Source organism: Fusarium subglutinans (genome assembly GCF_013396075.1).
Source record: "Fusarium subglutinans strain NRRL 66333 chromosome Unknown NRRL66333_c0000045, whole genome shotgun sequence".
NCBI lineage: Eukaryota > Fungi > Ascomycota > Sordariomycetes > Hypocreales > Nectriaceae > Fusarium > Fusarium subglutinans.
In genome coordinates this window covers 225,891-250,871 of record NW_023502108.1, presented here as the reverse complement: position 1 = coordinate 250,871, position 24,981 = coordinate 225,891, and the positions used below count along the sequence as shown (strand labels likewise).

At 48.8% G+C, this 24,981-nt stretch overlaps 5 protein-coding genes across 5 annotated transcripts; 1 reads left to right on the top strand and 4 right to left on the bottom strand.

Moving 5' to 3' along the window:
- Window positions 1-499: 499 nt before the first annotated feature.
- On the bottom strand, window positions 500-3,079 carry FSUBG_5024 (cap binding 80 (Cbp80); the record flags this gene model as incomplete). Its single annotated transcript, XM_036683077.1, has 4 exons — window positions 500-1,284; window positions 1,336-2,416; window positions 2,466-2,941; window positions 3,028-3,079. 4 exons carry the CDS (start codon window positions 3,077-3,079, stop codon window positions 500-502), a joined length of 2,394 nt encoding a protein of 797 aa, XP_036539503.1.
- A 1,546-nt stretch (window positions 3,080-4,625) lies between these two features.
- Window positions 4,626-6,104, bottom strand: FSUBG_5023 (CMGC GSK kinase; the record flags this gene model as incomplete). The annotated part of the gene is made up of 6 exons (XM_036683076.1): window positions 4,626-4,759; window positions 4,812-5,210; window positions 5,261-5,609; window positions 5,664-5,747; window positions 5,806-5,978; window positions 6,059-6,104. The coding sequence occupies 6 exons, from the start codon at window positions 6,102-6,104 to the stop codon at window positions 4,626-4,628; spliced, it is 1,185 nt and encodes a 394-aa protein (XP_036539502.1).
- Window positions 6,105-15,313: 9,209 nt separating this feature from the next.
- Window positions 15,314-17,371, bottom strand: FSUBG_5022 (elongator complex 2; the record flags this gene model as incomplete). Its single annotated transcript, XM_036683075.1, has 6 exons — window positions 15,314-15,736; window positions 15,796-16,398; window positions 16,461-16,544; window positions 16,591-16,894; window positions 16,941-17,129; window positions 17,358-17,371. 6 exons carry the CDS (start codon window positions 17,369-17,371, stop codon window positions 15,314-15,316), a joined length of 1,617 nt encoding a protein of 538 aa, XP_036539501.1.
- Window positions 17,372-18,509: 1,138 nt separating this feature from the next.
- FSUBG_5021 (mitochondrial import receptor MOM38) lies at window positions 18,510-19,686 on the top strand (the record flags this gene model as incomplete). Its single annotated transcript, XM_036683074.1, has 3 exons — window positions 18,510-18,824; window positions 18,880-19,527; window positions 19,579-19,686. 3 exons carry the CDS (start codon window positions 18,510-18,512, stop codon window positions 19,684-19,686), a joined length of 1,071 nt encoding a protein of 356 aa, XP_036539500.1.
- Window positions 19,687-20,858: 1,172 nt separating this feature from the next.
- Window positions 20,859-23,703, bottom strand: FSUBG_5020 (uncharacterized protein; the record flags this gene model as incomplete). Its single annotated transcript, XM_036683073.1, has 4 exons — window positions 20,859-22,105; window positions 22,159-22,888; window positions 22,940-23,317; window positions 23,584-23,703. 4 exons carry the CDS (start codon window positions 23,701-23,703, stop codon window positions 20,859-20,861), a joined length of 2,475 nt encoding a protein of 824 aa, XP_036539499.1.
- Window positions 23,704-24,981: the final 1,278 nt, after the last annotated feature.

The window sequence follows — 24,981 nt, the reverse complement described above, 5'->3', positions numbered from 1 at the left end:
ATATCAGACGACACGTCTCGGCGCTCAGGCTGAATCATACTTTCTGCATCAGCCCTATATATATATTTTTTTTTTCAAAGGAGATACCCTCAGCAATGGCGCAGCGTCGGTTAGGACGAGACCAGCATTCAATGGTCATGGAAGCAGCAATATATTGGGGGTGGTGCAAGCCACAAACCTCAACCACCACTCGAGGATACTTGCGCATGAGTGAGCTTAGAATGGGCAATATTGTAAACCAACTCAAGTCATGAATTATGTATTAATGCTACCAATCCACTTGTGCATGTGGATGAGATATACCAGGTCACCCAATAATGATCATCAAATCCGCAATAGATAGCCTATAGTGCTGTGTCGTAACATCATAGCCTTTGATATTATATGTAAATTACCTGAATCCCGTAACCTATGGTTTTAGAAATGACACTCCGAGTAAGCTCCATTTTAGTACACGTATATCTATCGCGCCGTGCTCGAAACTTTGCAGTTCGGTCGTCTAATTTTCTACTCCATCCGTAGCCATCTTGTCTTTACCCAAATTCTTGCTCGCCTCGAGAACAAATGCCTCCTCGATGGCACCCATCCTCTTAAAGACGCGCAGCCATCGTTGTCCCCATCGTCGAATCATGGCTTCACGATCGCTTGATCCGTCACCTCTCTCCATCAGCTCATCCTTGCTTCCACCAGCCCAGCTAACGAGAGCATCATTCATGGCGCGGAAAAGATCCTGCGTCGATTTTATCTCCTTGATGCGTGTCTCTTCGTCGATTTCGGGTGAAGCGACAACATCACGGCTGCGACGCGTGACTTTGAAAATCGTGTCAAAAACTAGCTCAAAAATGTGAGGCTCGGTGAGACTATCGCCGCCATCAGTGCCGTTGGCTGGCGTGCTAGCCATCAGAGCCCAGTCTACCACGGTAAAGGGGGTCAAGATGGAGTAGTTGACAAGTTTCTCGATGATTGAGAGAGCAACACCAGGATGGGCGTGCCAGTAACTCATAACGGCAGAGATGATTTGGGCGCGAGCCGCATCGGAGGAATTACCAGCTTCAAGTAATCGACCCTTGGTCCGCTCGATACAGGCAAGGACGTGACTTAACGACTTGGAACCAACCCAGCAAATGGCGGTCATAAAGACATCTGTGCTGGCAACAATAGGGTCCAATGATTGCTCAGAAGCCTGGGTTTGAATGCTCTTAAAAAGGGGCTGGAACTCCTCATCTGGTGCTTTCCGTCTCAGTAGACCGGCGATTTCCTGGCCCTCCTTGGAGAACGGTGTTTCTAAAGCATATATCAGTAAGCTGCGCTAGGCAATAGAAACTTGATACATACCAGGATTCTGAAACTTGAAGTCGGGAACATCTTTCTCTTTCTCGGGGCCTACCAAGGGTAGGTAGGGTTCAGGGAGGGTCTTCTGAATTCTCTGGGCAAAACTCAGTCTCACCTCCTTATCCAGGGCACCCTTCAAGAACCACTTGCTGGGATGGGCATTTGGCAGTTGCGCATCATCGACCCATTCAGCCCACTTCCAGGTGAAGCCAAAGTTGCTGAGATGGTGGGAAAACCAATCCATGAACCGATAGCTCAGCTCAAGGTCCATTTGAGGGCTGTTCCGGTAGAGATATCTTATAGCCCTACCAAGACTAGGGGCAATAGCAGCTGGTGCCAACTTGCAGGCCTCAGTGAGGACTGAATGATAGTACACAAGCTTTCGCTCGGGCGTGGGCAGTTGGAACAACTGCGAGAACACTGTATCGACAGCAACATCTTCAGGCTTCCATGTATTTTTACCATCGGGAAAGTTCTTCAATTCATCAAAAGGAGTGGCACGCTTAACAAAGGTGCCGTCGGCGAAATAGCAATCCAGATCCATCAAATAGCGAGCCGTCACATTACGGTTGAAGTCCAAGATGTTGATCGTGTCAAGAAGGCCATCGCGAATAAGGGACGCAGCGATGTCAGTCACAGCTGGGATGGAAGGGATGTCCTGTTGAGAGTAGACTGAAAAGTAGATCTCTGGGAATAGAGGTCGGGGCCCGGCAATAACAGTAGCGGGAATGGCGATAGCGGGAAGCGCGTGTTTAGGCGCATTTGAGAGTTTGTCTTGAGCCTCGATATCTTCCAGTGGCATCTCCCAAGGTCGTGGCAAGCATGATAGTTCCCAGTTCTTGGCTGCTTCAGACTGGAGCTGCTGTTGGAGCAGCATACAAACACTAAGAGAGGTGCCAGGACTCTCTTCTTTGCCCTCGGGGTGATAAGGATCAACAAGTACCTGGAGGGCATGAGGTTCGGAAGCAATGATGTCTGTCTTCTCCATCAACTCTGCGGCCTTTTGCTGAAATTGTCCAGGAGCGGACACCATGATGTAAGGGATGGTAAGGAGAATTATCTTGACAATTTCGGTACCAATAGTCTGCCACAAGTCAGTCAACAGATTCAGGTTGCCACATCGTTCAACTCACGTCGTCCGAACTGGCCGTTTGGAGGTCTGCAGCTCGACTGAATAGCTCCTCTAGGATGGGAAAGAGGCCATCTCCTTCCATCAAAGACTGCAGACAGGCCAGAAACTTAAGCAGCAACTTCACATCACGCCACTCGCCCTGAGCAATCTTGTCTGCTGTGATTTGGCCAATGCGAGCGAGGATCTCATCGACGAACTCAGGCTTCAGGGTATTGATGATGTGAACGACGGCGGCAACGAAGGGCGTCTTGAGAGGCTGCTCGAGCAGAAGTTGCGTCACCAAGTCGAGAAATGTCTTGCGAAGATTTTCATCGTCATGATTTTCGGCCACCATATGTGCAATGGATTGAACTTCTTCAGCCCATCGGCGCAAAGGAGAGTCTGCGATGCTCAGAAGCTGCCGTCGGACGCGCACAGGAAGAGGTGCCGAGTCAACTCGTCTTCTCTGGTTTCGGCGATCATAATGGTCGTCATCGTCTACAAAACAGAATATTAGCAGGTAAATTGAAGGGAACGCGACAGCTTCGCGTAGCTTGCATCGGTTTGAGCTCAGTGCAACACACCTCGATATCTTCGCTTGCGGTAGCCGCCTGGTCGTCTATCGTAGTCGGCCATGATGCGCTTCTCGTATTTGAAAACGTAGATGCTTCTCGAATCTCAATGGTGGCCGGTAGTGATGATAGGTAAAAGTTTGTGAGGTCAAATGCGAGGCTGCGTCACTGCTAAAAGTTTGGGGGAAGGACATCCACTAGGTAGGTAGGTAGGGACGGAATTAATAGAGTGATGATATTGGTAGCTGCCCTGAGGTGCATGAACTAGCGTGGGATTGGAGCATTCGTGCGAAGCGAAAAGTACCACGAGGCTAACGCGGTGACACCTGAGCTTACCTGTGTGAATGCCTGAGGCAGGAATCGCAACCGCTGACTCCACTCACTTCAGTCTGCTTGCAATCCTAAGTTTCTCCCAACATAGCAGTTATATTACTACTAATATATTAATATTCAGAATCGACAAATAATGGGTTAGATGAGACCCTTTAGCGGTATCGCGAGGCTGCAAAGCATGCGGCCAATTTACAGGCTTCCACATGATTTCGAGCTAGACATAATATAATAGACTCGATACTTTAACTTTTAATTCTCGACATTGGCGATCGCTCAGGCAAAACGATCTTCAAACAGTACGACGTAGAAACCGAAAGAGGGAAAACACATGAATTTTATCAACTTGCGCGATTGAAGTCTATACATAAAAGCTGTATGCTTTCCAGAGGCGTCAACCCCAGAGCTCCCCACGTGCTTCAATGCGTCACGTCATTCATTCTTCTGCCTTTTATTTGTGATTCATAAGCAGTCCCTTATTCTTTATATCGTCTTGGACCATTGACGACTAGACCAAATAATGCCAAACTCCTCCACGTCTGCGGGAAAGCGAGAGTAAAATGCCACAGGGCCGTCCATGGCCAGCTTCAATTGATAAATTCGTTGCAGCGTTGAGGACAATATCGGGTGCCGGATTATGTTCACCGCAGGCCATACCAGACCAAACCTTTTCAACCACTCAGGCGTCTCCAACCAATCCCAGGATCAGAACCCTCTGGGCAACCATGGCAAAGGCATAACGCGGTACCAAAAGAAGAATTCAACAAATGTCATCATCGCCATTCGCAAAGCCAACCATAGCCGAATAATTGGGTTCCTCCCTTGAGACGCATACAATGAAAAAAGAGCACCGATCATCCTCATGCATCGAAACCTGGTCTAAAAACGTAATTCCCTGTGATACGCATCAATGGGGTTATCCCTCGTCGTGACTAGCCTTAAGGCAAAACTGAGAGCGGATTCGTATAAAGGGCACGCACAACGCCCAATCCCCTCCCTGCCGGGAAAGACTCCAACGCTCGCCAGAACACACATGCCTTCTCATCTGGCCCTCGACGCCTATACACCGTGCCTTATATCAAAGACCGACGCTATTAGCTTCAGGACCATGTAGCGCCTGCCCGCCATCTGACCCGGCCTTAGCCTGGGCCATTGCTCCCAACCACTTTTACTCAGCTCGGTACTGGGAGTGGACGAGGCAGGACTCTTCCACAGCCGCGGAGAGCCTGAGAAGGGTGTAAGCAAATGCAAACTACCCTTCGCCTCGACGCGAGGCCGGCTCAATCGAGTTTCGCCATCATCTCCTGCTCCGACAAGGGTGTGAAGTGGTCGATATCAAGGCCTTGAGATGCTAGCACGGGTCGAATGTGTGCTGGAACAAGCTTTTGGTTCAGGCTGGGGGCGATTGAGAGTTCTGGATTATTGTTAGCTATCTTGCTGATGAGGTCTGTGGAGTCTCATCATACCATGACGTGTAAAATCGAAAAGCGCTGGGAGTTCACGAAGCTGGCCAGTGCCGTGTCGTGAATCAGGAAGCTTTGTATTGGGGTCCCGAAGCTCGTCAAAGAAAGGATGAACCATAGCATCAATGGCTGACTGTCGCTCGGTTGGGGTATACTCAAGGAGGCGGGCGATGAGGTCAATAGCATTGGCATCGGCCTTTCGGAAAACCTTGTTAAATGGATGAGGCTTGATCTGGGGGAACTTGTGCTCCATGTAGTTGGGGTTCATAGTTCGAATTTGTTCTCGAGTAGGAGTGCCCAGGACCTTGATTATTTCGACGAGCTGATCAATGCCCGACTCGCCAGGGAAGAGAGGTTGGCCAAGCATCAGTTCAGCCATCACACAGCCAGTAGACCACACATCTAGACCAGTCAGCAAGGTGGTATGATCAGTATTCGTACGGCAATCTTACCGATCTTTGTGGTATAATTTGTCGCACCAAAGATAAGTTCAGGTGCACGGTAGTACCGGGAGCAGATGTACGAAACGTTGGGCTCGTTAGGGACCAAAATTTTCGCACTTCCGAAATCGCAAAGCTTAAGGATGCCGCTGTTGGGATCCAGGAGAAGGTTCTGAGGTTTGATGTCTCGGTGACAGATGCCCTGAGAGTGAATGTATGCCAAGGCTCTGAACAACTGGTAGATATACAACTTGACCTCCAGGATTGGCATAGTAGTCTTCATCTTGTTGAAAAATCGAGAGGCTCGGTAGACGGTCTCGGGCACGAACTCTTGGACGAGGTTCAAGTAAACCTCATCTTTCTATGAGGGAATTAGCGGGTTGGGCGAAGTAACTAGATGAGCAAGGTCCCATACACGTTCACCATTAGAATAATAGAAAGCTTTCAACTGAACAATGTTGGGGTGGCGGACAATGCGCATGATCTGGAGCTCACGGTTCTGTATTGAAGGAAACAATTAGTGAATAGCCCGGACAGGCTGGGTTGGTGCCTAGTACCTTGAATCGCTTGTCCTGAAGGACTCGCTTGATGGCAGCATCCTCTCCAGATGGGGACAGCTTGGTTTGGAAAACGACACCGAAGGAGCCATTTCCGACAATCTTGCATTGCGTGTATTGCAGATCCCGGGTTTCTCCAGTCACTCCGTCTTGGACCTTCTCGCGGATCACCTCTACAATTGTGTCAGTTGAGCGGTCATCTATTAAAACGAGCACAAGATTCAGGCCCAATGGCAAGGGTTGGTATACTAACCTCCCATCCGGAGGCTGTTGAAAGCGTTTGGCCGATGAGCCGACATTGTTCAGATGCGTATGTCCTATTCGAGGCAAAAATGCAAGCAGAGTGGGCAAAGTCGCCTGGGCGGTTCAGTGCAAGAGGAATGCTTTGTGTGATGGGAGCCGTGATGGGCAAAAAGAGCGGGCCAATGTTGGTGACCTGATTGAAAGAAGCTGAATCGCAAGCAGAAGCTCGGCCGATGGTGATTTCTTAGCAAAAGTCTGTATTTGCGCGAGACGAGTACAGGACACTTGGATGACGATGGACGAGTAATGTCTCGGTCGAACAGGGTATCGGCACGGGCGCAGAGGGGCGACTCGTGAGGTTAATTCTGCACTCAAAGTTTGGCAGCCGGTGGATTTATGGCTGGTAAAACGTCTGCCGGCTGTCGGAATAGACTATAGACCGTATGTGAGCTGGGGACAGTGACAAGGACGATGCGCAAAGAATTGGCAAGGCCAAGGGTATCTGGGGAAACAAAGAGAAAACCGAGGGGGAGAATCGGTGGTGTTTTTGGTGGCACGGGACAGGCTGGAGGGGGGGCGGGGCAGAGGGGAAGGGAGGGGAGGAAACGGTGGGCGCGAGAAAGTGGGCAAGAGACGGGGTATAAAAAGTTGTTGGTAACGAGGGAAAAAGGACGCCGGGGGACAGGGCCTAAACATAGATCGAGTACTAATGGAGAGGTAGAGCCTTAGGTGGCGACGCAGGTGAGGGACGGACAGGCCGTGTTGGGTCAGGTCTCTCTTTTCCAATCCCAAAGACAACTTTTCGCTGACTGAGCGCGTGGGTACAAGCCCAAATTGATAAGTTTTGAAGCAAGGAAGAGTGGGAAGAAGAGCGAAGAGGTTGAGATGAGGAATATGCGTGCATGCGTGCGGCAGGGTGCGCTATGCTACCTACGCATGCATTCAGTGGCATGGATTTGTTTGGGTAGGTTTTGGATTGATTTTTTTTTTTCCCTCTTCTCTGCTGTCACCTGTTTCTGCACTGGCTGATGAGGCTTATGCCGGTAGGTGGTGAAGTAGCTTCTGCAGCCACATTGACCTTGGTTGAATGAAGCCCGCAATTCACGCTGGCAAGTTTGAAAGTCAAGTACTTGGCTTTGGCAAGCTTGAAAAAGCGCTGAGCACAAAGTGATGGATACCTAGCCAGGCGTGTACTTGGTGCTAGGGGAGTGCGGGCATGGAGGCTGGCGCAAGGCGGGTCGGGGCGGGGTGCTGGGTAGATGGAACACACTCGTGACAGCCCGTTGACAGAATGCAGCTAGAGGCCAAGGATAATACGACGAGATGCTTTTGTAAACCAAATATTGAGGGAGTATGAGACAGTAAAAGGAAAGCGAATAGGTGCATGAGGAATAGAAGGGCTAGTGATGTAGTTCACGTGAAAGATATGTACTTACTGTAGTCCGTAATGTAGTCGATACGGGCAGTGATGACGATGATGCGCAGTTGGGACTCGTGGAGCTGGTGACCTCGAGATCTAGTTACGGCTGCTAGCACTGACCGATCGTGAGATGCGTCAGATTTTCGACTAATAAGGAACAAAGTGACAAGGGCCTCTGATGTTTGTTGGAGAAGGGAAAGACGTAATCAGATTGACTTGACACGAGGCAGGGTGGTTGCTTGTGTTCATGTGAGTGCAATCGGGTGCGGTGCAGTACTGTGCTTTTGGCGGCGTATGTGGTGGTGCAGCGGCTAGGTACTGTGGCAGGGCCAGGCAAGAAGCAAGTCAACTTGAAATGCGGCGAACGATGGTATGAGGCAGTGTAGACCCGATGAGGCTCTTGTTTCTGGATTTTCGAGTCTGACGAAGGTTTGCAGAAAGCGTCGACGAACGGATGAGTGCACTGCAGCAACAGAAGGCACCGGCGGGAGCGAAGAGTTGGGTTGAGAAGCGGCTCAAGCGGACAGACGTAACGCGGATGCGGCTTGCGATGTGGCCCAGAACGGAAATTGTCAAGCCAGTACGGAGTATGAAGTCTGAAAGCCCCCAAATCATGCCAAGGGCGATAATTGAGAATAATGGAATATGATGGTAGAGGAGGAATGATTGACGTCCAGTGAAATGAGCTGAGCTGGGCTGGACTGAGCTTTGTTGCGATGGTGCTGAGCTTTGCTAGGCTGAGGAGCTGTTCTGAATGGGGCTTGGGCGCAAGGACCTAGTCTAATGTTGCGGAACCTGACTGGGAGAGCTTGGGTGGATCCAACCTAGGCGAACGACGGGTAGGAACCTAAGATGACACCCAAAAAACAGTGTCTCGGATGGTACTCTTCGACTTATTAGGCACCTGTACTGCTGCAGCTCGAAGTGGTGCTTGACAGAGTAACTCGCTGGGGCGTGCGGGGCGTTTTCTGCTTAATCGATACAGTGACGGCATGGGCATGGGTAAATTGAGGCAAAGGTCAACAAGAACCTCTAGATTCAAAGATTAAGGCCTATCGTTAGCCTAACACGGCTGTTTGTGTTGAGTAAGACGTGTAATGAAGTGGTTTGGGAAAGAGGGGGAACACTGTTGGTGTGGTGAGGGGTCAACCATCAAAGCTGGGGCAGAGAGCGACAGCAATATAGGTTCTGCCATTCGTCTCATTGCCAGGCAGGCATGGATGTCTATTGATACACTGCAGTTTCCAGACATGAGAAGCGAAAGATGCAAGCTATTCAGGACATGGGGCCTTGAGTCGTGAGGAATACGGATGTTATGTGGGATTGCATGTAGGTACCTTAGGTTGGGAGCGAAATGGCGGGGATAGGGAGTATCACCAGTTGGTATGGATCCGTAACTGCAAGTTAATTGAGTTAGGTACCTAGGCCTGGTGAACTTTCAACATGGGAAGCTATGGACAGTATTAACTTTTGGGGAAAGTAGTCTGCAGCAAATGGCTCCAGCGGCACAAAGGATCGGGCAAGTACAGTTGTGCTGAATTAAGATAGGTACTTAGGTAGCCATCCTGGATTACGAATTTGATGTTATTTGGGAATCAATGCCACCTACTACCTACCTAGGCGTCGAGTTGGTTTCAATTGGCACGAAGAAAAAAAATATGAATGTCTTGTGAGCAACTTGACGCCCATTCAAGGAAGACCCGCAGTGCTGGGCTTGCTCATGTGCCCATCTTGAGACTGGTCTGGAGGCATAATTGGAAGGAAGGCCAGGTACCCAGGCGCTAAAGTCCGGCAGGCGAATCTCCCTTGCCTTGCATCAGTGAACCTCGAGTTGGGTAGGTAAGTAGGTAGGTAAGGTCGATGAGGTGCCGCAGGGTAAGGTACCTACGTAGTAGTCTGTACCAATCGGACAGGGATTCAATGGTGCTGATATACCTGTACTAAGTATGCTCCAACAGTACCTAAGTTAAGTTGGGGCCATGATATTCAGTACACAGTAAATGTCGGGTCGTTGTATTTTTATTATATATCTTTCGCTCCTTTCTAGATGCAGCCGGTTCCAATCTCTATACACCTACCATATACTTTGACCTTAGAGTATGGTACGGGTACGGATAGTACCAAACAATATGATCGGATTTCTCTTCGTGCCAAAGGGGTACGTGCATTCCTTACGAAGGACAGGACAAGCTGAAATCATTTTGAGAATATCACGAACCACAATGTTCTTTAGTACCTAGCCATCACATAAGGCCCAGTATACCTCAATAAAGAAGAAAAATCAACTCAATCTGAATTGGAGAATGTCGATTCCTGCCCTAGCTATTTGCATCACAATGCAGTGACTGCGGCTACGGAGTAGGAATTGAACGATAATGAACGGATACAAGCAACAGAAATAATAGCATGTACTGCACATCTACGGATAGGTACCTAGGTAGGTTAGCAGGTCCCTGGTGGGCTCGGCAATGTAATAAAGCATTGATCATTAGCTGGCACCTGATGTCCTGAGGATATACATATACTACAACCTAATAATAGGATCACTCGCGGAAACCGTGTGAAATGAAGTCAAACTCGGATTGGCATTCAATAGACATTATAATGTTCTTGTATGATATATACCCGGCCTCGAGTAGAACCGATGAGCCAGCGAACATTTTAGTCCACATGATTTCCAAAGTGGTCTGGCCCAACTGAAGTTCAATTCGCCAACAACCAGCCAGCACATGTCATGTCACCTCAACCTTACTCTATGTAAGGCAAATTGTCTCTTCCGTCCCGCCTCATCTCAAGTCTCGTTAAGTCGAGATCTTTTATCCATGCACGACGAAGCTAACAGACAAGCCTACGAAGCGTGTTGAGGTATCTGCTTGCCAAAGCATGTCTGCTCGTTGAGCCAGCAGCTCAAGTACAACCACATTCCCTTATTCCGTGCCTGGCAACAAGTATCCAGGGATTATGGTCGTTAGATCTTGAGATGCCCCAATGTGACCAGTATTCAATCTATCGATCAAAAAGCAATATTAGCGACAAGGGGGTTGTCGGACAGAGCAGAGAGACAACTATGTACATAGGTAAGGTAACAGCCCCTGCAACTCCCCTGGCATTGGCCCGAATCCACCGGGGTTTCCTTCATGGTTGGCTCCCACCTGATGACGATGGACGCTTTCTTACACTGAGCACATGCACCTGCGGGGCCGTGGCACGGTGAGGCTGGGTGGATCCCTGACGTCTGAAACTTTGGAACCTCGATAGATATCCAATGAAGCAGTAGTTAAAGGTTGCTGTTTGTTATGCCCTAACGGTTTGACCACAGGAGCCACCCTAATCCTGATGGATATTGGCTTTTCGAAGCAGCTGAGGCCTGACTTGCGTAGTCTGGGGGGCATACCCCCGAATGGACGCACAGCATGGATATCAACTTGCCTTCGGATCTGTTCATCCCAGTGCAACCGCAACAGACAATTCCCGTCTCTTATGAGCGATGAAGTCGTCAGCGCCAGTGGTTGGATGGTAGGATGGCTGGGCGGCGATTGGTGGTGTCGAGGCTTGATTAAATGGTGGTCGATGTGGATACAGGGTTACTTAAGTGTCAACACCAACGGTGATCTGCCCCAGACCAATCAATGGGCCAGATGTCATGCTGAGAACGTCATTCTGCAAAAACCAACCGTACGGATACAGTGCCGAAGTGCTTTATGTCCGTGGGTTCATTCTAAATACAACAACCAAGCCATGTGGTGTCGAAACGGAAAATAGATCTTGCACAGACAGAAAGACGGACGGGTGGATATACCGTTTTGGAATGACAGGCGAGGTCACGTCAAAAGCCGATGCGGCCACGGCACATGGATGGCTAGCACCTCACCACGAGACCGTGATCTTGATGACGCTCATCAAATAGCCTCCAAAGGACTCGAACACTAACAATTCGCCCTAGTCTTCCATCAAAGCCCCTGGGAACGTCCCCACTTAGAGGATGCTGACCACAGAAGCGATGGCGGCTCTGGACCACTCAGAGGCTCCTGGCAGTCGCGGAACCTGGCGAGGCATGCGAGCACCATACCTAGGAGGGTACATGCCTAGTTTCCCAGGTGGTGGGCAATCATACTAGGTGGGTGGAGGACTGCGGAATGCAGACGGTCATGAGACCTCTCATATACAACGCTAATGGCCATGGCCAAGTTTAGGTTTGTGAAAAGTGCAAGGTGCATCTGATCAACATGAAGGGGAAAAAAGGGGTCCCTGATCACTATGGCCAATCATCAAAGTTATTAGAGCAAAGTTGAGGTCCTCACAAGCCGTTTTGACGACCTGGAACCAGCCATTGGAGTCTGAAACCAATGAAGCATCGTTACTTAGTATAGCTGCTTCTCCGAGCCGCCAAAATGGAGATTAATAAACACGCTTGCGGCTCAATTGATATACTGGAACTCGGCGAATATTCTTAAAGGTCCACTACGGTTCGCCTCGTCAAGTAAGGACTCTCCATGTAACAAACATCATAAGGGAATAAAACGTATCGCCAAATTGGGCTGACCGCGGTGACGCCGGGAAACGAATCAATGGCATGGATGAGGGGTTTATAATCTCCAATATCTTCATATATGTTCGGTTTCACAGCCCAAAGAGAAGGCAACGCCACTAAACATGTCAGCATGACTTTGGAGGCGCTTTTTGGTTCCAAACATTGGGTCTCGAAGTCGTGATATCTCCAATTCTATGTCACCTGACATGTGGGCGAGTGGAGCTAAATATCGGACAGGTTGTGCTAGGGCGACTAGGATGGTTCCGTCAATTACAACGTCGTAGATCGAGGTGATTGGCAAAATCAACGATGAGACGGCTACGGACCGTGACGACAAAGTACAAAGTTCAAAACAGAAACCAATCCTTTGCTGGCAAATTATCAGCTAGAACTTAGAAGTGAGGTCAGTGTTCAGCTAACTATGACCAGCAGTGTCCCAAAGCTATATGCAGGTTGAGGGTACAAATATCGGTATTCGAGACAACGACCGACAGTGAGGGTTATCTTTGCATATGTTGGTTTTTCTAACAGCACACAACGCGCTCAAACATGGGCATTGTTGTCGGATGTTCGGGAGCCATGCCAGCTATCAAGATGATGTCTAACGTTTGTATGTACACGGCTTGTATGGGGTGTTGATATATCAGCCCAGTTTTCAGCCTCACTGTTAGCGCTCATGATTGAACTCTTACCATTTTCCCCTGGACATTTTGCTTGACTTGTCAAAGGAACTGGCATGGTCGATTTTCTAAAACTTAACAACTCGAACTAGAACCCCCTTTTAGCAGGCTCTCGTCGATAATGATGCGGTAGTAGCAGCGTGGTTCACGAGCTTGTTGGTTTTGGTCAATATACTTCAATATCAGACGTGTTCGGTCATTCGAGCCAGTTGTTATACATACCGAGTTCCCCAACGCCCCCTCGCGCAACTCAACCAGGGTTCACCGGCGGCGGACCATAGCACAAGCCCAGTAGAGATCCGTGACACCCTATCCTCATATAAACCTTGCAAGTGAGATGCTAATTGCCTATTTCCTTCACCCTAAACTGATGTTCCGCAGTCGGCGCCTCGTTTGTGTGGTACGTGTTGCACCGGCGCATCGAAGCCCATGGTTCTCATCGGCCTTCTTGCCAATATATGGCAGTAGATATGGCCAAAATGGTATCGTTATTTCGCGCAAAGTTCCTCGGTATGGGACAAAACATACTGCCCAGTAGCCGAGGACTTATCAAAGCTTGAAAACAAACCTCGAGACTATAATTCTATTCCTCAGGGCTGAGGCCTTACAATTTCACATGGACCTTGAGGCTTGGGTATACAATGAACAGCATGATGAGGCTGGGTTACATGGTCACCACAATAACAAATCGAAGACTGTAATCTGACTTCTATGAGAGGATATCACCAAGCTTACTTTCCCCGTGCAGGAAGTGAAACACTTTGAAAGCTTGAACTGATGAGCGGAGAGCTACCCATGGTCGGGCCAGTGTGCATATTAACTTACTAGTGGATGGCATGCTGTTCAGACTCTTCAGGGATTCTGTTAGTTTATGACAGTATCTAAAGAGACCAAGACTTCCTCCAGACCTCCCAGAGGAATGACTTTATGCTGTCCCATTCAAAGTATTGTTGGGTCCTTGTCGTGCTAACATATCCTTCTCCTACACCAGCCCTTGGTTTCTGTCGTAGAATTACTGCCTACACAACAGACTTAATACTCAATCTCAGACATATGTCGCCATAAATGAACTCTCTCGCAACTCTATTGGATGTTTATCACTGGTCTCACTCACATACCGTCGTTACTGTTATATCGCCACCACGGAAAATTGTAGAGCATGGCTGGAGTTGGCAAGCGTTATTTTATTTCACTGCCAGAGCGCTCACTCGTCCGGCAATGCAAGGGTTGATATTGTGTGCAGTATGGTCCTAGTATATGTTCGTATGCAGGTAGTGATGCTGCTTGTCATATATGACTGTAACCCGGGGCTTCACCCCCGTTCCCCGGTTCCAAAGTCTTTCTTGTACAGATTAGACCATGTACCCATGATCTGACAAATGTAACGGAGTAATCTCTCTTACATTACTACATCTGCCAGGGCTTCTTTCTTCTATACTAGACGAATGATGTAGATATGATGACTATGGTTGGAGATGAATGTGCAGATCCGCTGGTGTAGTACATGCTCTCTCTATTGATTGATTGTCAGTCATGAAGCGATGCTGATCACATGGCCGTCCATAAGCATATGTACCCCCCGAGAGGAAAAAAACCAGACAGCCAAAGGGCACACTCATCTCATCAGTCCTACGGTAACAGCTCACGGCCCCCCTAGCCCCTGTGCACACGCTTCCCTATCCAGCGACGTGCATCTTCTTGATCCAAACCCGGGCCATTCTCCAGGTACAAGGCATCGGGAGGCCACAGCGTTGTATTTGCACGACTGTAATCCTTGAGATTTTATCCTTATTTGACTTGAATGTGTAGGTATGTAACACAGCATAAGCATGTGCCCTAACCTAGACTGCTCTGAGGTGACTCCTGCCAACGCAACATGTTTGGATAAAGTGTTATGCCTGGGGCATGGAACTACGCCTAAGTTGACGCAGCATTGCGTACGAAAACCTCTATTAGCTTTTTACTATTCAGGAGTGTCTAAGGTTTAACACAATGGAACCGTTGCAAGCACTAGATTCAGAACTTTTTCATTAGTTGAATCGTTTGGCCCCAAACCCATGGCTGACACAGGCTGGCATCTTGTCGATGTGTCTAGGTAGTGAGGCAGACTTCCGACAAGAACATGTCCAATCTGACAAATAAAAAATCCCGAAGCTTGTCATGTCACATTGGTGTGGTTGAGGCTACCCTGGAGGCTAGGACATATATATCCGTCTCTTGTGAAGAGCTCGTATCACGTTACATATAGCTAGCTACATATTATTATACAACAACAACCCATAGCCGCGACGAAGCAAAGAACTCATAGTGCCGATCAATGATGCATAGCTTTCTTAGCCTCGCTTTGAGCCGAGAAATGAAAGAATTGTGAAGTCAAGGCATCTTTCATCGACTTGAGAGCTAGTAAACCGAGATGCATGTTGAAAGAAGCAGGCAAACACGCCTATCATATACATAACTTGTCAAAACCAGGTGCCTGATCATGAAACACATCATGATCAGTATGTTAACCCGGAGGGGCCAAACTGATAGTAGCGTGGTAATGTTACTTGCTGAGAAGACAACAGGCGAGGGAAGTAGCCGGTACCTCGTAACCAAACATGTGAACTCTTCCAGGCGGCAAGATTTACAAGACTAGTCTTCATCGTTGACTTTGTCAGCAACCATATCCTTGGCAGTGTTGATGACTTTCTCGGGAGGTCGCTCGACATGCTCAGCAGGAGTTCCAATGCCACTCGGGATAGGGGACAGTTGTGCGCTCACAACTCCGCTGCTAGGAACAGGAATTTTAATATCTTGAGGTGACCCAGGCACGATATGGGGATCCAGGCCAGGAATATGTATACGTTTAGCCTCATTCTGATATGCTGCTGGGATGATCTCGATGATCTCATCGCGTGGAAAATTGATGACTGGGATGTCAGTGGTAGAGCAGTGCATTAAATAAGCGTAGAGAACCCGAAGCACGGATTCGTGGGCAATAATGAGAAGGTCGTGCTGTTCTCGCTCGAGTTCGAGAATGATGGGCTCAAGGCGAACAGCCAGATCGTGGTATGACTATTGATAGTTAGCATTGAGAATATGGCAAACTTCACCAACCCGTAGTTGAAGCATACCTCTGCACGCGGATATCGGTGGTGGTAAGGGTCTAATTCGTGCTTTTCGACCTCATCGGGGTAGATCTGGCGAATCATGCGCTCTGACATCTTCTCGCACACGCCTGGGTTGATTTGACTGAGTTGTGTTCGCTGACGAACCTTGTAGCCTTTCTCCTTCAGGACGTCAGAAGTTTGCACCGTACGCATACGAGTCGATGTCCAAACGGTGAGTGGGGGTACAGGAATATCTGGACCTCCTTCCTCGATGTTTGTCAGGCGTTCCTGCTCTCGATGCTTCAAAAGAGCCTCGGACATTTTTTGAGCATAATCTCTCCCCTCTTGGGACAGAGGGGCATCCGCTTTGTACGAGTCTTCTTCTGCTGTAGTACCAGCCCGGGCGAAGAAGGTTTTCCGTGATTTGATATGCAGGTTGGTGAGGTAGAAGACGATTCGGTGAGCAAGATAATTGAAGCTGACGTTGTTGTAGAAGAACTTTTCCCCGGCGTTGATCATCTTGATGTAGTTCAACTCCTTCTCATTCATGGTTTCAAATACGGGGATCTTCATCTCAATTCTCTGAAGGTATAGCTTAGCGGCTTCATCGGGTTCCATACCAGCGAACTGTAGTCAACGTTCAGCATTAGTCATAGTTGGGTCAGGGAGATGGTAACTTATGTACTCACGTCTGGGGATGAAATCTTGACATTTCTTGCATTCTCACGGAGGATGCGTTCATCGTCGACAAAAGACTCGATGAAAAGAGTCTGCTGCGTCAGCGATTGCTAAGATCCGACAACATGGGTGGTGACTTACTTGAACATCGTGCTTCGCAAATTCCTTGGCCAGCGAACGCCGTCCGTTAGCAGTGGGGTTCACTGCATCATAAATGGCTACTTGGCCGTTGTCATGATTCAGCCAGGAGTATATGTCTTCACGGCATTTCTTCAAGATTTTCTGGCGCAGAATGACAGATGCAGGCGATGCGTTCGGGAAGAAATAATCATCGGGAATAGATCCATCCGGGCCAACAGTTGCTCGACGGTAGTCGCCGAGATGAAAGATACGAGACTTCACACCAAGCCACCCTAAATAACGTGCCATGGAAACACAGATATGTCTGGAAGGTTGTTAACTTAGACCAGTCACAGAATCATGAAACCTACGTTTTACCACGTGCAGGTGGTCCAACCATGACAATTGCGATGCGGCCAGAGTGAAACAATCGGCCAGACATGGTACTGTAGAGCTGAGCTGGGGCCAAGTCTTGACCATGAGGAATGTCATGAATGGCATCAATAAACGTAGAGCTCTTGCGACGGTACCGAGGGGCATTGGCCGCAATCTCGGCGGTTCTGTCAACATCAGCTTCGTCGCTAGCTATAACGAACAAGGCAAAAAATATCTGCCTTTGGCGAAATTTCGAAGAAAGACAGGATCGGCATAAAGCGACACTCCAAATCACAGAGTTCCGTGATTCTTGGAATGAAGATGACACCGACTTGAGGTTGAAAGATAAGGAAATTATCTAGACACAGGGAGGGACAAGTGAAGGGAAGAGATGAGAAGGGATAGCAACATACAGAAGAGTGTCCATCTTGTCTCTCGTCAGCGATGCCTATACAAGATGCTTGTATGGGAAGACGTTTGTGAGCAAGGCCGTATTCGAGAGACCAGAGACTCTGAGGCTCAGCCAAAACGGACGGTTGGCGGTAACTTGGGAGTATAGAGACAGTTCAGGCTTTCTTTGAGGTCAGATAAACACAGTCCTACTGGCAGTAGAGCGAGAAAAGAAGGACTTCCGCGCCTCGTTTTTGGCGAAGCCCTCAACAGCCTCGATCGTTGAGTGTGATGGATCTTCAACAAGGGTGAGCCTCAAGAAACAGTTAGTGGCAGAAGCCGGTCTTTGCCGGCGGGGTCAATATTTAAAAGCGAACAGGCCAGTCGTCTGATGCTACTACGATGGAGCCTTGGGTTGATCAAAAGGAAATTTCGCGTTAGCAGTAAAACACGAGAGCGATAACCTCGGTGAACATGGGAACGAGGAGCAGAAAGTAGTAATTGGTTGGTGTTGAAGAATAACTTAGTTACCTTAGTACTAAGTTATGCCACAGGATGGGTGTTGGAGATCAGGTGCAGGTACTCTTTGAAGTATCTGTACCCACGAGGAGGGGACGTCATATCTCAGATATGCGTTGTAAAGTTAGTGCAGGTAAACCCTAAATCCTTGAGATATGAAACCGCCAGGAAGTATACAGTACCTTGCTCTACCACAACATAGCCGCTTCTGGCGTAGCATTGGTAGGTACTCGATTTACTCTGTACAGTGAACAGCTGGGACGCCTCTGCACTTTCCATTTCCCCTCCAGCTGTAGGGTATCTTCGGGCGTTTGGCTGTACTAGCCACAATCTCTCGGGATGGACAGTTGGATGGAAAGCGCCACAGCCGACTCGGCATCATAGGTGGCTCGTGCTCCCCACCCAAGAGCTGTCCAAGCCAGATGAAAATTATTCTCCATCTCCATCCAACTGCGCTCGTCATCACGATCCTGGCGTTCTGAGGCCTCGGCATTCAATCGTTTTCGAGGGTATTCTAATAACTCCTTCTGTTTCACTAATTTCGCATCACCGAATCTCGTTCCGACTGGTTGCTCGTTCACCGTCGCTGTCCACTATTTCTTTGTTCGCACCTCTCCGACCTCTTCCCGTCCTCGCTTCGGCGCACCTCAGTCACAATGGCCTCCGCAGCCGCATTGGATCCCGTTAAGACGGCCCTGCTTTCCAATCCCATCGCTAGCGTTTTAGGAGATGCCCTCAACTCGTTTAATGAGCGAAGGGCCAAATTAGGCCTCTCCAACCCAGGAACCATCGAGAGTCTTGCCAAGGAGGTTCAACGCGATGTCTTCCTCAACAATTATATGTTCACCGGAATGCGTGCCGATCTCACAAAGATCTTTAGCATGGCTCCTCTGTTCCAGGTTTCCCACCAATTTGCCATGGGAGAGCGCATTAACCCCTACACATTTGCTGCGATGTACGGAACAGGCAAGGTAGCTACCATGTGCCATGATATTTTCACATAGCAGGTCGCTGATACATTTACAGGTCTTCTGCCAAGGTAATCTGGACAACGAGGGTTCTCTCTCCGGTCGATTCAACTGGAGATGGTCCGACAAGTTTGTATCCAAGTCTCAGATCTCCATTTCTCCTGGTGGTCAGGATATGGCGCAGTTTGAGCACGAGTATACTGGCAACGATTTCAGCGCATCTCTTAAGATGCTGAACCCTTCTTACCTTGAGGGTGGTGTGACTGGCATCTATATCGGAAGCTACCTCCAGTCTGTTACTCCTAAACTTGCCCTAGGTCTTGAAACTCTGTGGCAGCGACCTGCTCTCACCCAAGGCCCCGAGTGCGCTGTCTCTTATGCTGCCCGGTACAAGTCTGCAGACTGGATCGCTACCGCTCAGCTTCAAGCTGCTATGGGCACCCTTAACACTTCTTACTGGCGACGACTCTCGGACAAGGTTCAGGCCGGTGTTGATCTGAGCCTTGGCCTCGTTCCCTCTGCCGGTGGCCTCATGGGTGGTGGCCTTCAGAAGGAGGGCGTCACCACTATTGGTGCCAAGTACGATTTCCGCATGTCTACTTTCCGAGCTCAGGTGGACTCCAAGGGCAAGCTTAGCTGCGTTCTGGAAAAGCGTGTTGCGCCACCCGTTATGATGACATTTGCTGCTGATATTGATCACTTCACGGTTTGTGCCCTTATTCCCGACCGTTCGACCATGTACTGACAACCACTCCAGCATCAAGCTAAGATTGGGTTGGGCGTCTCAATTGAGGCAGCCCCTGAGGAGCTCCAAGAACAACAGGAGTCTCTTGGCTCCCAGCCTCCCCCTAACATTCCCTTTTAAGCCCTGAGCTTAAACTCCTCGAAAATCCGTGACGACGCGGCACTCCCCGCTCAAATGAGTGATATATCTTAATGATTGCTCAACTGTGAGCAGGCCAGGACGAAGTTTCGACCTCACCCCAAACCCTTCTCCCCACACTCGATGTCTTATTAGTCGTCCTTTTCGTCTCTGGTGATACCATGACTTCCGAGCCCGAGGGAGACCTCGTGCTTATGTGACCTGGCCAGCATTATGTCCCGGTCCAATCCCTATGTGCTTGGAAGTAGGGTATCTGTGTATATTATTGTCGTGGACTTGCATCGTCCTGATCATGTGTATGAATTTCCTGCAACGCACATCACGGAGGGACGAAAAGTCGGTCATCGCACTGTTCTTGTTTTTAAATAGTTTTGAACGAACTTCTCATCTCGGCGCTCATGGCGGCTGCGGTTGTTTTAGTTCGACGTGTTGATGGGTCTGGATGAGCTGGTGAATATCAGGGCAAGCTACGAAGAGATGGCCTCCCTGCTCATGTATATGTGTACAAGGAAATAGACATACTTGAAGCTACTTCTTTCGCCTTCTCATGGGGTGTATGCGAGACATGATCATGAATTTGTTCGACTTCTTTTCGCACAATGTCCTTCAGCACAAATGGTAGCCGTTATCACGGGATATTTTGTCACCTAAAAGCACTTTGAGGCTCTAAAATCAAACAATAAAGACTTTGCTCGCCTCTAGCGTGCGGTATCATCCCCGATTCTTTTGTCTCATCATCTCATACTTGCGTGTATCATGTTCAAAGTACCCCCAAGCTTCGAAAGTTAGCCTTGTGACAACAAATTGCCACAACCGCCCAAAAACGCCTTGCTAATTACCAAAGTTCTGTTCACTTTTTCTTTCGGAAGACCAATACGGAACCAAAAAAAATGAGGTCCTCATAGGGCACCAACATCACAAGACCGCCTCTGCGTAGCCAGCTGTCCAACATCATACTAACAACAAAGTCGCTGTGTTACCCCCTCCCTATTCATCTGTTTGATCCCGTGCCAGTTCCTCCTTGTAAATCGAGACTCCTATAGCTATGCATGTCCAAACATCGGAACAGTCGTAAGTATGTGAAGTATAATCTAATTGCATTCTCTCTCTCTCTCTCGTAACGTGATTATCAGGATGACGTAACAGGATGGCTGTTACATCACTGTGCATTCTCGTTCAGGTTGGTCGCCGCTCTTATTCTTTACTTTGTCTTTGGACTTGACCCTCTTATGTCCATGTTTATGACCATGGTGGCGATGATGATGCTGTTCGGGCTCTGGCTCAGCGAGTTGCTCTGTCTCATCCACGACATCCTTTGATTCTCTCGACTCTTTTGATACCTCTGCCGTCAAGACACCCGTGGAGTTGGCAGAAGACATGCCGATGCCATTGGGTTCATCTTTGGGTTCCGCCAAAGGCTCTTTGCTAGGCCGCATAAGACCGCTCAATCTGCTCATCGAGAAACTAATGCGATTTTCTCCATTCTGGCTACTGGGCCGACTTCTGTTAACCAATGTGAATCGAGATGCTGCTCGTGACAACCTCGATGCTGTCGATTCTTCGTTAGGCGTGACAGCTGGAGAGTGGGAGTTGGGGGTATGTATGGTCGAATCGGTCCAAACAGCGCTGGGACGCCGTGAGTCCCCAGCTAGAGATCCTGGGTTGCGATCGATGTCTTCGCTTCTTCGTGGCCTTTCGCCCTCCATAGAGAGGCGAATACTTGGTGGTTTACTAGACAAAAGTTGTGAGTTTTCCAAGGTCGGTGTACTATCAAAATAGCCTCCCTCCAGACTACCCAATCGGTTGCTTCGTGAAGGAGTGGGAGGCAGTTCAATGCTGATTTTTGAATCGTTGTATGAAGGCGGTTCTGTCTCTGTCTCGTCCACAGAGGGAGGCGAGACTTCGACCATCGGCATAATCTGATAGAACAGAAGATAAGGCATTTCCTCTTTCAATGCTGACCTGATATCTTCCACATAACTGACTCGGTTTTCGATCTGGAGGTCATCGAATTTAACCCATTGTGCTTCCTCGTAATCCGGTGGTGGGTCGAAATTATGCCGTCTATTGTCTTTCAATAACTTAGGGGCCACTCGGGCGAACGAAACATAATGGCCACTTTGTAGTGAGTCGCCCCGGTGGCAGATGACGGACTGTAGGACGAGCTTATAGTCCGTGTTGAGAACGTTCATATCTTCCTCGGCCTTGGGTTCATCGGCCAGCATGAAATGGGGTAGTCTCAGACTGTCGGGAATGTCAATAAAGGTATTGTGACGTTTCGGCTGGCCGGACTCAGTCATAGCGTAACGCTTGAGACAGATGCCAACAACAGGTCTTTGCTCAAAGTTCAGTGCGACCTCCGTGTTATTTCTGGGCTCACTGCTTGAAAGCGCATGCCAAGCTGAACTAAATGTTAATATCCATGCTGGGCTCATTGAGGTGGCGCAAACTTACGAATCAGACGGAAAAACTGCCAGGCAGGAATAGTAACTGCCTTCACAACTGTCGAGCCTTTCCTCATAGCCTTTTGAAGCATTGTGACATTGTCTGGGGTAGAGGGGCGACCGTCTTCATCCAACACTACGCGCTGGATAACGCTGGTTGACCTCGTTCGCATACTTGGCTTGCTCTTCACTATTTCCACAGTCGTAACCTCTCCCTCTTCTTCATCATCAGGGGCATTTCCGTCCTTGAAATTGGGATCTGCCAGCAAAAGAGGAGTCCTCTTTTCCGAAGTTGGCGTTATCTCCAACGGTGTATTTACCAAAGGGGATGTTGGTGTTGATGCTTCGCCGCGTTCTTCGGTAATGATGCGAATTGTATCCCTATGCTTGAGTGTTGGTGTCTCACTTCGACTCTTCTCTTCTATCCCGAGCTTCTTTCCGTCTTCGCTGTCTCGCTTAACGTCGACCTGGGCGTTGAAATATTCTTCGAGGCAGTCTTCTAATTTCAGACCCTTCTCCTCAGGATCTGGAGGTACAGCCAGATTCAGGAGACGCTCGTAAACAACCTTGTGGTCATCCTTATCCTTTTTGCCTTGGTGGAAGAGATCGACTTGCAGTGAAAGTAGAGGTAGCTGTAGAGTTTCTGTTATGAAAGCAAAAGCCTCCGAGGTGTCTTGCTGCTCAAGCATCCGTGCATCCGACCATCCACAGTCAGCCAGGGCGTCTTGTATCAACTTGGTCTGTTCAAATGTTAGTTTGAGCATCACTGAGATTGCACCTATGCCACTCACCATATCCGTATGCACTAATTTCCCCGTCCTCAACATGTTAACCCACATCCGCAAAAGATTGACAAGTTTGTTGCGATTGTCTTCTTCTGGGAAATCATTCTTGAGCATACACTCAAAAGCATCGATTTTGGCAAACATCGAGAACAGAAGTGCATCAAGATAGCAAGTCACATTGCCTCGGTTTTCGGCTCCCACCATATCCACGCTGGGATCATACGGGGTGATAATACCCGCTGCAGCCTTTTGCTCCATATCGATGAACTCGACTGTCTTATTGGGGTCGTGGTCTGCAAACTTGGTTGCCATGATGTCGGTAACATGATCGGCGGTGACATTGGTTATGTTGAGCTCGTCTAGTCGGCGTAAAATGTCCTCGATCTAATAGAAGGTAAAGTTAATGACACGATCCTTCATGCCGCAATTCGAATCGTACTTGTGCGGTATCATTCTCTTTCTCTGCTTCTGCTTTTGCTCCTTGTTTTGCGCTGTCGTTTTTGAATAAGGCCATGAAAGCCCCAGCGGAGAGTGGTCGAGGCTGGATAGCTGCTTGTCAGAATACTTCATCTTGGACTATAACAAGCTCGCTGCTGGGTGCAGTTCCATAGATCGCCCATCAAATAATTCCGACCCAGACAATAACGTACCTTGTTTTTGTTGCTAGTGCTGTCGGGAACCGTTAGGACAACTGGCGCTGGTGTAGCCGACTTAGATCGCCGGCCATTCTTTTCGCGCTTGCTGAGAAACTTTCTTGGAAACTCCTTCATGTTGTTGTTTGAATAGCAAGGAAGAGAGGAATATATCGATCGAAGGTAAGAGAGGGACTCGTCAGGTTCAACGAGGGAGAAACAAGCCACAAGTCTTCATTATCGGGGGCGCATCCGTTGTTTGGGAAGGGTCGGTAAGTGGCTCGAGTGCGACGCGCGCGAGGGGTGAGATGGAATTGTTTGGGTTACGGCTTTCAAGTGTTCGACGAGCGAAGGAATCGATGTATGAAGAAAACACGGAGCAAGTGTCTGAAGCTTTAAGAAGAGAGAGGAATTTTCAGTTAGTAGGAGCCGGAGAAAAAGCGAGGAAGCTGAAAGACATCCGTCAGTTGGAGGGACCTGTGTACTTGAAAAAAAAAGGCCGAGACTGAGTGATCAGCGAGGAAAGTCGGGCATCGGAGCGCAAGTCTCAATGGCCGAACAGCCCACGGGAGCGCTTGTTGAGGGGCTAGAGGGGAGTAGTTATCGTACTAAAATAGAAGGATAGGCACCCAGGTTGATAGTGGCGGGGGTGGGACAGCCTCTGAGGTAAGGTTTAAGGTAAGAACAGTTGCAGGACCCCTGTGCCCTGTCAATCCTGCCACTCCCGTCGGTAAGGTACTTAGTAAGGAGGTTTACTTTTTCTTCTTTGTCTTCCTTGCCTTTTGTCTAGGTAAGGAACAAAAAAGTGGGCGAAGGAGTTTGCAGCAATGTCATATTCAATTGCCTCGAACAAACTACCTACCTACCTTAAGGTACACGTCAACATTACACTTCATTGGCTAGTGTGACCGGTTCAACGGCGCTGATATCCTTTCCTTAATACCATTCAACGCTGGTAATCCATGGAGCCGATCCTAGCCAATTTCCGCGCAACAACAAGGACCAAAACGGCGGCCTTGCAGGGCGAGCTAAGCCAACAAGGAAGTTGGCAAATAGGTCTTGAAAAAGTCAAGTGATTTACGAATTGCTGAAGCCTGGTCATCTCAGCTCTAATATACACACGTGTTACCATGTGTGATGGAACACTCGTCTGTGCATCAGCTCCCCTTCTCCTGATGGACCCTTTGGCCACAGCATCATTGTACATGTGTAGTCGGTTCTGTAATCTTACTCTCAAATCACCTAACCCACTTGATTCTACTTCAGCTAATAAACTCAGCCAGAACTCTTGTAACACAACAGTTCCACCAAGAACACATTTTGCAATAGCTCCGAAAGGGAGATGCTCTGTATCATTCGGTGGCTTTGCACTGCCATCATCACCATGATCATCATCTTACTGCACTTCGTCAACTC